The sequence below is a fragment of the Stegodyphus dumicola genome, chromosome 7 (genome assembly GCF_044657685.1).
Source record: "Stegodyphus dumicola isolate Sdum_Otavi_A_Nest chromosome 7, ASM4465768v1".
Taxonomy (NCBI): Eukaryota; Metazoa; Arthropoda; class Arachnida; order Araneae; family Eresidae; genus Stegodyphus; species Stegodyphus dumicola.
Window position 1 is genome coordinate 50,972,915 of NC_140774.1, and position 15,688 is coordinate 50,988,602.

At 31.2% G+C, this 15,688-nt stretch overlaps 1 protein-coding gene across 2 annotated transcripts in view; it reads right to left on the reverse strand.

Annotated features, from left to right (window-relative positions):
• LOC118184438 (phagosome assembly factor 1) overlaps positions 1-15,338 on the reverse strand; it is a 110,426-nt gene extending 95,088 nt beyond the window's left edge. Inside the window, exons 1-3 of one of the 2 annotated variants that reach the window (XM_035354105.2) lie at positions 15,122-15,338; positions 7,890-7,972; positions 7,716-7,799 (exon numbers count right to left, since the gene is read on the reverse strand). In XM_035354105.2, the coding sequence (XP_035209996.1) occupies positions 7,716-7,799; positions 7,890-7,972; positions 15,122-15,185 (231 nt within the window). In that variant the 5' untranslated portion in view covers positions 15,186-15,338. Of the gene's footprint in view, positions 1-7,715; positions 7,800-7,889; positions 7,973-13,323; positions 13,479-15,121 lie in introns of those variants that run through there. The other variant, XM_085820185.1, reaches the window with a different exon arrangement.
• Positions 15,339-15,688: the final 350 nt, after the last annotated feature.

The window sequence follows — 15,688 nt, forward strand, 5'->3', positions numbered from 1 at the left end:
TGCAGAAATTATAAAATTAAAAATATGAAACCGTAATTTACGAAATAAAGAACAATTATGATCTAAAGTGTATCAAAATTTACAAAAAAAAAAAGCTTAATATTTATTTGTTTACTTTATTAAACATTTCTTTCAATGTAAGTTGTTTAAGTTGCTTCGTTTTTTATGTGATAATACATTCTCTTTAATTCTATAAACAGACATAATTTCTTGTTCAGTTACAAAGTTCCGCTGTTGATGTCCTATAATTGCTGTGTCACGAATACCGACTAATTTGTCAATCGAATTTTTTTCGTTTTCAATAACCTCTGTTACTTTCTTCGCTATCGGAAGCGAATTATAATGACGAGGTATTTGATTTAAATCATATCAAAGACGAAGTATATCGAAATGAAATTCTACATTTAGTAAGCAATTATAAGCCAAATAAAATAAAAACATCTGCCCTGAAGATAAGGATAGTGCTGACAGATCAACTTCCAATTCATTGCGCCCCGCGGCGTTACAGATAAACAAAGTTTAGATAAACAAAGGATATGCCTTTATCCATTTTTTGCAGCAATTCCACTTTTTGTTTAATGGACTCCAAAACATACTTTCGCTTTGTAGATCCGTTACATATTAGTAAATATAAATCGGAAATTCTATTTGACATAATCGAAAGTTCAAGCTTACTTTTATAAAACTGCTCTAACAGTCTGCAAAAAATAATAAGCCGGATCCAATTCGAAGATTAAGGAACAACGCAATCTGCAACATTAACTGAAATAGATAATTAGATAATTTTAGCTTAGCTTATACCGTCCATAACGCGCATTCGTAAACGTATTTTGTGCCCGCACACACGCAAATTCGCAGCCTTAGAGGTCTTACGCGACGCTTGCGCAGAAAGTTTGTAGCTTTGAGGTCCATATTATAGATCATTCCGGATTATGGGTGTCCGAATTAACGACTTTTGACTGTACGTAATAGTTCTTAAAATAATTATTTTCTACTTTTATTTTTACTTGCACTTTTCTGCCTTCCTTTTCCCCCAGATGACAGAAGAAAAACAGAAAAAACGTTTTGAGTATCAGAATTTAATGAAGAAAAAGAAAGCGAGATGAAGACTTAATAAAGCAGGACTTTAAAATTACTCAGTTTTTCCAAAACCCAAAGAATACCCAAGTTGATGCTACTAGCACTAGTTTTTTATCAACATCTCAGCTACCATTAAAATTACCAAAGGAGCCTAATAATCAAAGTGTTAGAAAGCGTTTTCAACCGGGAATTACCTAAATTAATTCTGCTAAAAATTGCCGAAATTTTTTCAGCACAATTTAGCAACGAATCCCTTTTAGCTCTTTCATTATTTGGCAAGATTCCATAAAAGCACATCTAAAAAAAATTATGTTCATTTTTGTCTTTGGGAAACTGAAGCTGGAAACCAGGTTTTGATAACATCCAGAACCATTTTCTGTTAGGGCTTGAGCTTGGGATAGCAATAATGGACTTTGGCATAATCCGAAATCATCAAGCAAATGCGCATCTATGCAACAATTGTAGATTTCACTAGTTTTTTCACTAGTCACTTCAGTTATTTCGACCAGCTGCATTGAAGTTAAAGGTAATTCCCAGGTGAAAACACTTTCTAACACTTTGATTATTAGGTTCCTTTGGTAATTTCAATGGTAGCCAAGACATTGATGGACAACTAGTGCTAGTAGCATCAGCTTGGGTATTCTTTGGTTTTGGGCAAAACTGAGTAAATTTAAAGTCCTCGTTTATTAAGTCTTCCTCTTGCTTTCTTTTTCTTCATTAAATTCTGATACCCAAACAGTTTTTTTCTGTTTTTCTTCTGACATCTGGGGGTAATGAAGGCAGAAAAGTGGAAGTAAAAATAAAAGTTAAAAATAATTATTTTAAGAACTATTATGTATAACACTTGGAAAGTTTAAAGTATGTATTTAAGACGTAATGAAATAATGAAACATTTTCTTTTGTTTTTCCATATCGCTAAAAATAAAAAAATTGGCAGTTTTTAATTTCAAAATGCCTTGTATATTTTTACTTCCCTTCAAATCTCTAATAGGTATATTTTAAATTCTGGTATCCATAAATATGTCAATCCTTTTTTCTCCAAAAATAATAATTTTTAGTTTAATAAACAAATGGTTAATGTAAAAAAAAATTTGAGTAATTATGCTCAAATCGTCGCTTTTCTGAAAAGCTAGCCTAAGTTTACCATAATATGTAACTGCACTTACCTTTTTTTTTTTTTTTATGTAGAATAACAATAACAACAAGCAGTCATAAAAAAGCACAAAAAATAAATAAATAAATAAATAAATATGCACAAATTTACTTACGACTGCAATAGCAGACACAAAATAAGGATTAAGCAATTTGTCGAATGCATCTTACGGCACCGTTTACCCTTACATATGCATCGGCATCACATATTCTCACGTTCAAATCAGACAGAAAAGAACACCACAGATAAACTCCTGCCCTGGTTATAAGCTTCCTGTCAAATAAGACAGTGTGCTAGGAGGAAGGGGCACTCAGACCTGGCAAGCTTGAGGCTGCCTAGGACAGTTAAATGCCCCAACCCCTAGAAGCGATCTAAGAGGCCGCTGACTAATCGGTCAAGCCAATGAGTTAAGACTAAGCTGAGTCAACAGGAATACTCAGCAACTCACATTCCATGCCCCCTCCTGAAGGAAAGGTAAAAACATCTGCCATCAACAGGGGCCCCAATCCCGGACAGCAGATCAAAGTCACTCTGTGCATGATGGCGGTGACTACTGGACAGACCGGGCCACCAATCTGGCCAGCTAACATTACATCATGGTATATAGATGTCAGCTTTAGGCGCACCCAGGGGAAAACCAAGGGAGGATATCAATATACAGTTTTGAGGTTCCAGGCGCCCACTGGAAACCTCAAGCAGTTTAAAGGCTCACTGAATTTGCCAACTCCACTGGTGTGGATGTTTTGTCCCGGAGAACCATGAATATCTGACTATATAGCTATACCACAACCAATGGAACGGACAAGACAGTACCATATGGTCCCTGTCGAACCTGAGCCAGCCATCACCAGAGATGATTTTAGTCCCGTAAAGACCGATTTTAAACACCCATGGCTGAGACTGCCTAGGTACAGATACTAATCAGTAGCTTCCCAGGTTTTACCTGAGTCGAACCCTGGAGGGAGCATTCAAATAAAACAAGAATTTTCCTGTTCAGACAAGCAGCAAGACAGACTGCTTGTTTTAATGACTGCCCGGAGCCTTTTTAACTCACCGCCATCATGCACCATACGACCCTGCACCTATTGTTGGCATGGGCCTGAATAGAATACCCAGAATTTTATGAAAAAAGTATTTTATCTGGCAACCTACGAAATGCATGTGATTTGGGAATTCTAGAGTTGTTTGTGATTTCTGTGTGTTATTAATGTGTGGTTTTTATTCCTTGTAACAAATCACAATGAAACTGTGGAGTTTGTCAGCTAATGAAAAATAAAATGTTACATTTTTCACAAATATGCCATTTTGCCTAGTAATAGTAGAATGAAGAAATGCACATCCCATGAAGTTTTATTTTACAAATGAATGAATAGTCCAAGTTATCTAGAGAAATTCACTAGGAAAAAATGTCTGGTATCTGGAAGGAAAGCAAAAATACAGTTTCGAAGAAATTTTAAAGTAGATAGCTAAACAATATCTACTGGCTGTTAAAATGTAAATACTGTCTAGATTGAGTTTCATAATTATTGTTAAAGTAATGAAGTGCTTATGAAATGATGCATTTGGCTAACTTTTATTTATCTTCTATGTTACAGTAATATAGAAATCTCACAGCTTAAATGTATTTTGCTATCTCTTCTTAGGTGCAACGTTCACTCTAATTTTTGACTACTGATCTTCAGCTTTATATTGATCTTTGCAATTTTTTTTAACTATAAGAACTGTTTGCATAGCTTTTATTTTTTATTCTTTTATATTTAAATTTATATTAATAACATTCATTATTTCAAAAACATATGTAAAAACTTGATTTTAATTACAAAAATTAATGCATTAATATATATGTAAACATAACAAAATTATATACTAAAATACAACTCTAATACAGTACAAAGTCTTTAATCCGGACTCGTCGGACTTTGGCTATTCTGGATTAGGGTTTTTCTGGATTATAGATCATCAATTTAAGTCTGGTAAGATGGCATGCAGAAATTATAAAATTAAAAATATGAAACCGCAATTTATGAAATAAAGAGCAATTATGATCTAAAGGGTATCACAATTTACAAACAAACAAACAAAAAAAAAAAAAAAAAAAAAAAAAAAAAAAAAGCTCAATATTTATTTTATTAACCATTTCTTTCAATATAAAATATAAGTTGTTTAAGTTGCTTCATTTTATGTACTAATACTTTCTCTTTAATTCTATAAACAGACATAATTTCTTGGTCAGTTACAAAGTTCCGCTGTTCAAGTCCTTAATTGCTGTGCCGAGAGTACCAACTAACTTGTCAAGCGAAATTTTTTCGTTTTCACTAACCTCTCTGTCACTTTCTTCATGCCTTTATCCATTTTTTGCAGCAATTCCACTTTTTGTTTGATGGACACCGAAACACGCTTTCGCTTTGTAGATCCTTTGGCAGCTCCAGAATCGGAAACTCTTTTTGACATAATCGAAAGTTCAAGCTTACTTTTTATAAAATTGCTCTAACAGTCTGCAAAAAATAATAAGCTGGCTCCAATTAGAAGATTAAGGAACAACACAATTTGCAACATTAACTGAAATAGATAATTAGATCATTTTAGCCTAGCTTATACCGTCCGTTATACATTAAACGCGCATGCGTAATCGTATTATGTGCAGAAATTTTGTAGCTTTGAGGTCCAGATTATAGATCATTCCGGATTAACCACTTGCGCTATGACTAAACTTCATGGTTGTGGTGCCGTGCGCTACAATATAACAAGCGGTAAAGTGCCTCATTTACGCTACTCCGCATCTGCGAGTGCAATCTAGAGCTGTAACTCGAGAAATAAACAATCTCGTTATTAGGCGACGTGTGCACCACGTTATTTTCATTTTTGCAATAAATGCCTATCGACGTGGTGTTCACGTCGCTCGCGGTTTGAGACAAAAGCATCTTGACGTGCATTGCACGTCTTTTTAGTGCAAGTGGTTAAAGACTTTGTACTGTAGTAATAATGTTCAGATTTATATCAGTCAATAAATGCTACATTTATACAATTATATATTAAATATTTTCTCTTCTGTTTCTAAAATTTAACTATATATGCTTTCCAAATTTATACTGTTTCCACGATGTACATACAATTTTTTTACATTAACATCTCTAAGTGATCTTCTTTCAAATGATTTGTTTATTTTTTATTAAATTCATTGAATTATGTTCACAGTCAACACTAGATGCCAAAATGTTCCACCAATATCCATAAATTTTAAAGTTAAAAAAAAAAATGTTCATTCTGTAATGTCCGTTATTTTTTTTATCAGTTTTGCACTTAATTTTTCTACACATGATAAATTTAAAGTTATTACACTCTTGTAGCAATGCTGTTTTACCTGTTAATATGTTAATGTATTTTACACATAATTTGTTGACTTCTTCTGTGCCATGAATGAAAACACATGCACTTGATGCTGTCAAATCAAATATTACTCATTCCTGTACTTCATTTTAAAGAAATATTTCTTCTAGATGAGAGCAAATTAAATTTATAAAAGACAACAAAAAATCTGCATCTATTTCAATATTTTTTCTCAATCTTTACGAGGAAGAATTTTGACTGTATTACTCCACATCACTATATTCAATTTCTTATTCTTTAAATTTATTTTAGCAAAGTGAAATGCATCAATTAATGTTAGATCGCACCGCTGAAAATTTTTACATAATACTGGAAGTTCTTCAAAAACATTCATTCATAGGATGTAAATTTGAATGCAATTCAGTACTTTCTAGTTTTTGTAAACATTAATATTTTGAAACAAGATTATATCTTCAATTAATATTTTGAAGAAGGAATATTTTATTAAATCTTCATAATTTTTATTGCCTCCTATGCAAACTATTTCACCTAACTTCATTTTATAGTTTAAAGGTAATAGCTTTATTTTCTAAAGCAGTGTGTAAGAAAATGTTCATTTTAATTGTTAGTAACATATTATCAATTCACATTTTCATTTTTTAAAGAATGGATTTTCCTTTTGAAGTTCACTCAGGATCTTATTTAACAAATATTTAATTCTGTTGGCAGTAGAAAGGGAAATTTTCTTCTTAATTTTTTATGCTGTCTACACCAGATTCACTATTTAAATACTGTTTTAAAAAATATATTTTTTAATCATCTGTCTACATTTCATCACTAACAAAATCATTATTTCCATGTTCACATGACAATAAATAAAATAACTTCATTTTCTTTGTTGTATAAAAACATTTTCCATAATGGAATTCACAGTTTATTTTTAGTGTTTGGTGTCTTTGTTCCAACTATTTCATTAAGTTACACTATTTTAAAATCCCTTGCTGCTTTTATTCTTTTCACAAAATTTTTCATGGTTTATATATAAATGCATGGACATACAGTACAATGCAAAAAACACATTATTAGCTACTTTTGCTAACAATGCAGCATGTGCTAAATTCTCTTTAACAATGTGCATTTTACTTAGCACATTAAGAGACAGAGCAAGCACAACAGCACCATTTCCTACAGCTGTATGCTGCAATATAACAAACAAATTTAATATGATTTATTTAAAACTGTAATTATTACAATTACTGATTTATTATTACTATTATTTTGATTAGCAGCATGTTTGTGTGTGTGTTTCTTAATTTTCTTTGTGTGCTAAATTTTTAAAAGTGTGCCCAAGTACAGCTTAGATGAAATTCTAAAATTTTTTAGGTGATATTGACAAATAGTTTTTTCTGAATAAATGCGATTCTCTCTTTTTTTTTTTTTTAAGTTAAATCAGGTCAATGTGTACAAGGAAAGCCATGCCAATTTGCTCTGCATTGGTGAGAATTCTGCAATTCTGATGTTTTATTAAGTTAAAATGAATTGCTGCACACACAAACAGAAGACCAAGAAAATATAAAGTTATGTGTTTTATTACAAGGATTTACTGCATTTTATATTTAATTATTTTGTTACTGTTTCATGAAATTTTGAGTGCTTCATTATGGAGTTTGCTTTACATGATTTTTACTGTTTTATTACATGTGTTTTTTACTTTTTTAATTTTGCTAGTTCATTGCTATTTTCAACATAGCACCATTTTTTTTAAAAAAGACTACTGTTTTTTGTTAAAATAACAAAAAATTATGTTGCCAACAACTGGTGACTTTGCGGTACGGATGGGTGGATTATGTGATAGTACCAATCTCTGAAATCTGAATTTTTTTTTTAATATTTCATGCATTAACTCTCTTATATCATAATATTGCTCTTTTAAAAATATCATAGAAGTAATCAAAATTATTTTTAAAAATGCACAAATTAAACTTGTACTATTCTAGTTTAAAAAAAAAAAAAAAAAAAAGAAAAGAAAAGAAAAAGAAAAATTCAGATCCATTAGTTTAATTCAGGTTTTTGCATAGTAAATGTAAAATAATAAAGTATAATCTGACAATGAAATTCTAACAATATTTAAACTATAAATAGCAGTCCCATATACCTTTAGCCTCTGAGACAATGGATCGAATATAAGTCGAATACCATCTTGAGACAGATTTATAATCAAATCCATTACTAATGGGTTCTGAAAAATGCAATAAATATAATTATACACATGCAGTTAAAATTTAAAAAATTAAAAAACAAAAGTTAAAAAAAAAAATGTTTACTATACCAATTCACTGTAAAGTACTTGGACATTTTTGACTGACTGAAACTGTTGCTGTAAAATATGAACAACCTGGCTGAATGCCATCCCTAGAAAAAATGAAACTGAGTTAATTCTACTTAATTTAAAATGACTAACAGTATTTGAAAGAATATGTACTTCCCCTACAGATAAACAGTCAAAATTATATTTGCAGTTTTGAAGCAGCCTTATAATAGACATAATATAAATATATTGTTATTACTATTATTTTCATTAGTACTTTGGTAATTGCCCTAAAAATTCAATTGTTTTTTCAGTTGAAACTTTTTTCAGAACATAGTAAGAGCATGGTGAAAAGATATTTATTCATCAAAATAACCACCATATTTCCAAAAAATTTTGTCACCAAGGGTGTAGGGTTAAAGCACATTTCACCCCTGTGGAAGTCCAATACCAATCCCCACATATACCATTTTTAAATGTACAGTAATTTCCACTCCAGTTATTTTTCAGGAGACTCATTCTTACAACCAGCTGTGCTCTTGCTTTTATAGGCATTTAAAAATGTACTTGACAGAAAAGTGTAATTTATTTTAGAAGTGCAACAATATTTTTATTTCGAATAAAGTAATGCTGAATTGTCTTATAGTCTATATTTTTTTATCTTACACTTTAAAGCAAATTTTCCTTAAAAATTCAAAAGACAACACTTTTAATATGTCTAATGCTAAAGTATAGTATATAAATATGTAACACAAAACAGAAATAAAACAAGCCACTAACCATCATTATACTTTTTACGTGGATAATATGCCCTCTAATTCTCTACTAGAATAAGATTCTATATTACAGCAAAATATTAGTTTATTCATCTTAACTACATTTCAATTTTTTATGGTACACAATTCCTGCCTTGTTCTGTTAAATATATTTAAATACATGGCTATATAGAATAACAGATGTTCTTCAGCTGCCATGAACCAGAAACCTCACTATTACCTCACATTTTCTAAAAATACTTTTCTACTACTTTCAGTTTTAGCATAGTCTTCCTGCTCGCAATATTATAAAATAGTAAGAACAAGTAATATAATATAACAACACATTATAATTATTATTTTAATTATATTATGAATTATTTTAACTACATTACAGAGGCAACAGGGAAACAGTTTCCAACTGGACAAAAAAAAAAAAAAAAAAAAAAAAACTAATTGACATGAGCAACACTTCTTCCACCCTTTTTATAATTAAATTTATTTTTTATATCACATTACTTTGTTCGTATGATTTTACGGGCAGATAAAGGAAAAGTACCAGTCTTACTTTATTAAAGTTCAACTGCAACATGAAGCATCTGCAGCTTCTTATGTTTGCATCAGCATTCATTTCAGTTACTCATACCATTATAAAACATATTTGCTATGCACCATATACTTAAATATGAAAGTTTTTAAAAAAATGAAGCTTATGATTAGTGTAGTTATAGTATTAATGACAGACAGTCTAAGAAGAGCCTGGGCAGAGAAAATGGACTCACTAGACGGAATTAATACTGAAATTTACCTTCTACAAGTGGTGAGGAGCATGGGGGTCAAGCAAGCTTTTGTAAATGTGGTCTCTTATTTGTAAGCCAATTACCTCCTTTAGTCCAAGGGGGGGGGAATACATGTCTTATAGTGGGTCATATTTGTTTTTGGATACTTGTATTTTTCAGTTTCCTTTGAAAATATCACTCGCTAAATACCAGCAAAATGACTTTTAATTTCACGTATACTATTGTTCATCCTTTTTACAATCTGCTTGCTTTCAAAAAAATTATTCAGAATGTTTTTGATTAAAAAAAAATAGTTTATTCATAAAGTTCTGAAAATAAACTCTCTCAATGTCTGTATTCAGACACTTTGAACAAATAATTTATACTGAATAAAAACATGAAAATAATAGTACATGCAATATTTTGTTGGATACCTTTTACTTAAAATTACACTTTTAATGTGCTCTAACATGGATTCAGTTAAGGTTAATCTTTGGATTATGGTAACTTGGCGAAAATTTTGCGACCAACCCTGCTACAGCAACTGGCTAGTTTTGTTTTGGACGCCATTTTGTTTTCACGAAGTAAAGGCATTTTTTTTTTTTTTTACTCAACATTTCCCCCCGAATAATCTGCTAGCCGAATTACACTTATGCTAGAACTTTTATGGAACAAAAGTGCTTAATCATGATGAAGATTACGCGCGAAATTGGGCGAAGGTGCAGAATCGACCACTGCTTGCCGCGTTTTTAAGAATTGCACATACACAGTATCCATGTACACGTCGACCTACTTTCACTTAAAAAAAATCCCAGAGTTGTACAAAAATGGCATCGCGCACACTCTTAACTTGATCCATGTACACTGCTAAAGTCCTAACTCGTAACTTTTATCGCCTTACCAAAATGTCGCCAAACTACCTGTTACCATATTCCAAAGATTAGCCTCAGTTAATTTTTCATCAAAATGTTCCATTTCCAATCATTCCTCCATACTTCTAATAGAGCTGTCTAAGTCATGTTTCCTTATTCTTTTTGGTACTTGGACCGCGAAAGATGGCTACCATCGAACCATAAAGGCTGGTAAATATCCTATCAAAGTAGTTCCAATTCAGCTGACTATTAATCCACAATTTTTTTGATGGTACGATTTCATAACTTTGAAATTAATCCTTGCTTCTTATTCTGCAGAAGACTATTCTGCAGAAGACTGGTGCCAGATTTTAATAATGTTTTTCAAAATAGAAGGAAAAAACACAGCAACAACAGTTAATTTATAAAAACAAAACATGGCTTATCGAAAATCAGAGTAGGGAGAAGGGTACCCCTTGTATTATCACGAAGTTGTTGTTTCATTTATGGTAGCCTGAGTAGTTGAATATTATGGAAACCCTATTATGATGTAATCAGTTGCATAATTGCAGTAAATTCCTAAGGGCTTGCGGTATGTGTGTGTGTGTGTGTTAGTTAGGAAGTATATTGCTTGTTTTGCAATTTAGATGGTAAAATGGCCGAATGTGGTAAGATTAATTTGAAGTTTCTGTATGATTTGGAAAGAAAGGGGAAAAGAGCATTACTTGACCAGTGTGTAAATGAAAGTTTACTTAGTAGCCATTATTAGGTGTCCTGTTTGTAGGAAGGAAATGCATATGGTCAAACGGCGTTACGGAGGATATTTTTGACTTTTATTTTGTGAATTTATGTGCTGATGCCAGTGTACACATTCTAGTTCAGATAATTCTAAGAAGTTTTTGGATGCTATTAAGGAAATTTGTTTGACTGAAGACGTGTTAATTCGTAAATAAGGTAAGTGGCTATTTCCCTTGTGTAGTGCAAAGAAGAATTTCCTTTTTTATGTTATTTCATTGTTTGATTTCAAATGTAGTTTATTGAGATTATATATTTTTTGTTGGCTGCTCCTTTGACTTTTAAAGTGAATATAAATATAGTTCGATGTGTATATGGACAAAGTCAAGGGAGTGCACAAAGCCTAGTTTGTGCAATTCTCTGACTTTTTTTAAGTGAAATAGGTCGATGTGTACATGAGATACCCAAAAATCGGCACTACACAAAGCCAAAATAACAAGGCAAAGAATTGCACAAACTCAGTATCCATGTACCGCCAAGGGGTACCCATAAATATACTTTTACCCCAAAATCAATTGGAATTATACCAAACAAAAGCGCAGATTTTACAAATGTTGTTATGTCCAACTAATCCATAACTGACAATGAATCCCACTGTTTGGCGACAGTTTTGTAGCTGACAGGATAATATGTAAATAACTTTTCCCCCCCACAACTGATTCAATACCTATTCAGTATGATTTAAATCCATAGAATAGGGAAGAGTTTTGATAACTTTGGGATAGTTGTATAATAACCATGAACAAACAATTAGGGCTGTATGTTTAGGATCATTAATTTAACAGAACTTGAATTATTTTGCATTCAAGTTTTCTTGAAGGTGCTTTCTAAGAATATATACATAATTATGCTGATCCATGTTATTCTCTATAAAAGCTAAATTTCTCATCCCAGAGGAGCGATATATCCCTAACTTATTATGCTTCCATCCTTGTGCTTAACAATAGGCAAAACAATTTTCAGATTTAAATCTCAGCTTTACATGCTTGCACCAATGATTTTTTGGGTATTTTGAGCACTTTTCTAATCTTAAGCTGTGATGGTGATTTGTTAAATTTCTGTCATTAATTTATCGTTAATTTTTAGCACCTTGCCATGCTCACTTCAGATATGGAAATGTTAATACATTTTGTTAAACAAGTAATAATTTGAAAATGCAGACTAATTCTTGAGATGTACTTTCATTTAAAATAGTTTTGGTTTGGTTAATTATGGCAAAGCCTCGAGGGCTATCTGCCTAAGAAGATGGATGCCTTCATGGAGGACTTACTAAGGCAAAGTGGCTCGTAAACACATTACACACGGGGAAAACTATGAAAAAGCCCATGCAGTCAGCCAATTTGCGGGATTTGAACCTTGGACCAAACTACCAGTGTTCAGCGACCTTACCGCTCGGCCGCTGGTGGGCCCTTTAATTTAAAATAAAAAATATAACAAGAAACATCACAACAAAATTTTCAAGTGGCCAAATCATCAAGTTACTGATTACCACTTTGTGAACAAATTTTTTTATTCCAAGAAATACATTGGATGATTTTTGACTTATTTATTTTAAACAGGCGATTTTTAAAATAAAGAGAAAATGTAATATTAGAAAATAAGGAACTACTCTTATATGCATTCTCAAGTCACCAAATTTCTCCACGGTGCCATATTACAATCTAAATTTTTTGTCTATATTTCGAACTTTAAGCCTACAATGTCTCCAAAAACCACGTTTTGAACATACAATTTAAGCTAAAAATCAGAAACAAAAACAAAAAATTTGGATAGCAAAAACAAAGTTTCTAGCCAAAAATACTTGACAAGAATCCATGTACACAGCGATACCTTTTAACTTAAAAAAAAATAAAAATCTACAAATTGCACAATCTAGACAGCAAAAGAATCTACAAACTACACACACCTGGCTTTAATAAATTAACATAACAACAATAAATTTCAAAGAATACCATGTACACAGCATTTTGTTTCAACTTTAAAAAACATCTACGAATTGCACAATCAAGGAAACGAAAGAATCTACGAAATACACACACCTGGCTTTAATAAATTAACATAACAACAATAAATTTCAAAGAATACCATGTATACAGCGTTCTGTTTCAACTTTAAAAAACATCTACGAATTGCACAATCTAGGCACTAATCAAGAAAATAAACTAATAAATTTCATACAGTTCAAAAAAACAACAATGACAGAAATCCATACTAAAATAACAATGAACATAACATTCTACAAAATAAGAACAAGAATAAAATAAAATGCACTTACCATGAATGAATACCTTTTTCGAACAGCAGAAATACTAATTTCATGCCACCACGTAATCACTATCGTATTTATATGACAGCCAGACACACTATCCAGAAAATTCATACTATGGTTCACAAATAAATGTTCAAAACCTTCTTTTCCTTGTAAGATTTCCAGCCATCCGAAAAAAATAGTTGTACAAGGCTCAATCCACTCTTTAATACATTTCCTTACTTCTATCATCAGCGTTTCCTCCGTTCTATCATGCACAACCACTAAAAATAATCTTCCAGACCCTCTTGCAACCACATCTCTCATTGCAACATATGCCATTTTAAAACATGCACGACACGAACCAACGAGCAATTAAAATATTCCAGCAAAAGAGTTGCCATACAACAAGCAATCGTGCCAAAAAGCAGTGCAGAACACATATCACCACATTTGGTGATCTTAGGGCGCATATAAGTGTAGAGCCGAAAATAATTCACTGTTTGAATATTTAGCACAAGATCTGTGTAAAAAAATTCTAAAAATATAAGTTTGAGCCATTGTATGTGACACAATCATACTTTGTCTCACATTAATCTTTCTCTTCTTGAGAATAAGGATATCATATGGTTTCATTTAAGTTTGGACAAAAATGTAATTGATAATCTAAAATTTTAAAAGCATTGAAAAATGCCAACTGCTTTCAATATATTTATTGTTGGGTGCCAAATTGTTCTACAAGGAGGTGATGTATGAAATTCCATTAATTAGCTCAGCAATAAAACATGGCTACAAAATCTTTCACCATACAACAAATCTAAGATTTAGAGTTTTATATATTGTTTTTCATAAGATCCAATGCAAAATCTTTGTTAAAATTTTCATAAATCATCACTGCTTTCTAATAAAGAATGTGGATGTTTGCAATTAATTTCTATTGCATCATTCTTTAAATGAAAAAGGTATGTATAGAGTTTACCTATTTAATATTAAACAGCAATGAAATTTTTAAAATATATTGTAATGATTATTAGAACATTACATTATTAGAACTTTTTTGGGTTCAAAACCAGTTTTAAACCCAAAAAAGCTCAAATAGTCCACAACACATAAATACATTTTTACTTAATTACAAATGAAATTTCTCATTATTCTTAAAACTTTAAGGTAGTTTAAAATCATGCAACAATTGACAATTAATTATTGGACCATTAAATTCTGAATATAATTAGAAAAAATACACTTAAAAATAAATAATTATTTTTTCCCGATCTTACATAAAATAAAGATTCTAATAGCCAAAAATTTTAATTACATTTGAGAAGAAAATAATCTTTTAAAGTTATATGATATGCTACATAAATGTAGTTAAATCGTTCCCCAGAATAAAGAACTTTTATAAATGTCGTTCTCTACTTCCCAAACAACGATACTTAAGGGCGGAAAAATTATCTTTGCGTGCTTGTAAAATAAATAGCTTTAAAAATCATCGATTTTACATATTTGTATGCTCAAAAAGGTGAAGTGAATTAAGGTAATATTTGCCCCCACATTCAGTAAAACACAACAGGCAACATAAACATTGACAAATGTGACTTCTAAACTTTTCCTAACTTTATAAATTGCTTCAAATAAAAAAATAAAATTAAAAAAAAAATATTAGGAACGCAATATTTATTACTAAGAACTAACTTATATAAAGCAACAAAACAATGTCTTATTTAATGCTACACCTGCATTGTTTGCTACAGCTGATAACACTGTCCAGGTGACAATACAATGTCAGCTGTGCGCAGCGAAATGTTTTTTCAAAACAAAGTCTTACCCAAAACCAGCTCCCACTGTTCATTCCCTAGGGAACGTTCAGGTACAACTTCCAGCTCCAGCATTTTTCACTAACGTAAACTAGCCTTCTTATTGAGTAGTATCATCTGTTCATGATTTCATGGTCTTGGAATAAAAGTTAGTTATATTTATGTACCTCAGATGAACAACTTCATTACACAACCATTACATAGGCAGCCATCTTACATGAGTACTATGCAACATCCAATCACAGGCGCAATATTTTCGAAGCATGCGCAAAGCTTATCCTGTTCTGTAGAACAACACACGCGGTTCTGTTGGTAAACATTACAGCTAATCCTCAGGTCCATGTTTACGCGGTAGATATGTTTATCACTAAAATGGCAGATTAGAAATGCAAAATTATACTGGTGGTATTAAAATTCTCATTATGCTACTCTAAAACTTCAAAAACCAAAATTTATGATTCTTGCATTGCTTTGATACAGGTAAATTACTGTTATTCGTAAATCTATATTATTGTATCAAAAAAAAAAAAAAAAAAAAAAAAAAAAAAAAAGATCCTAATATTTGAAGATTAGAAATG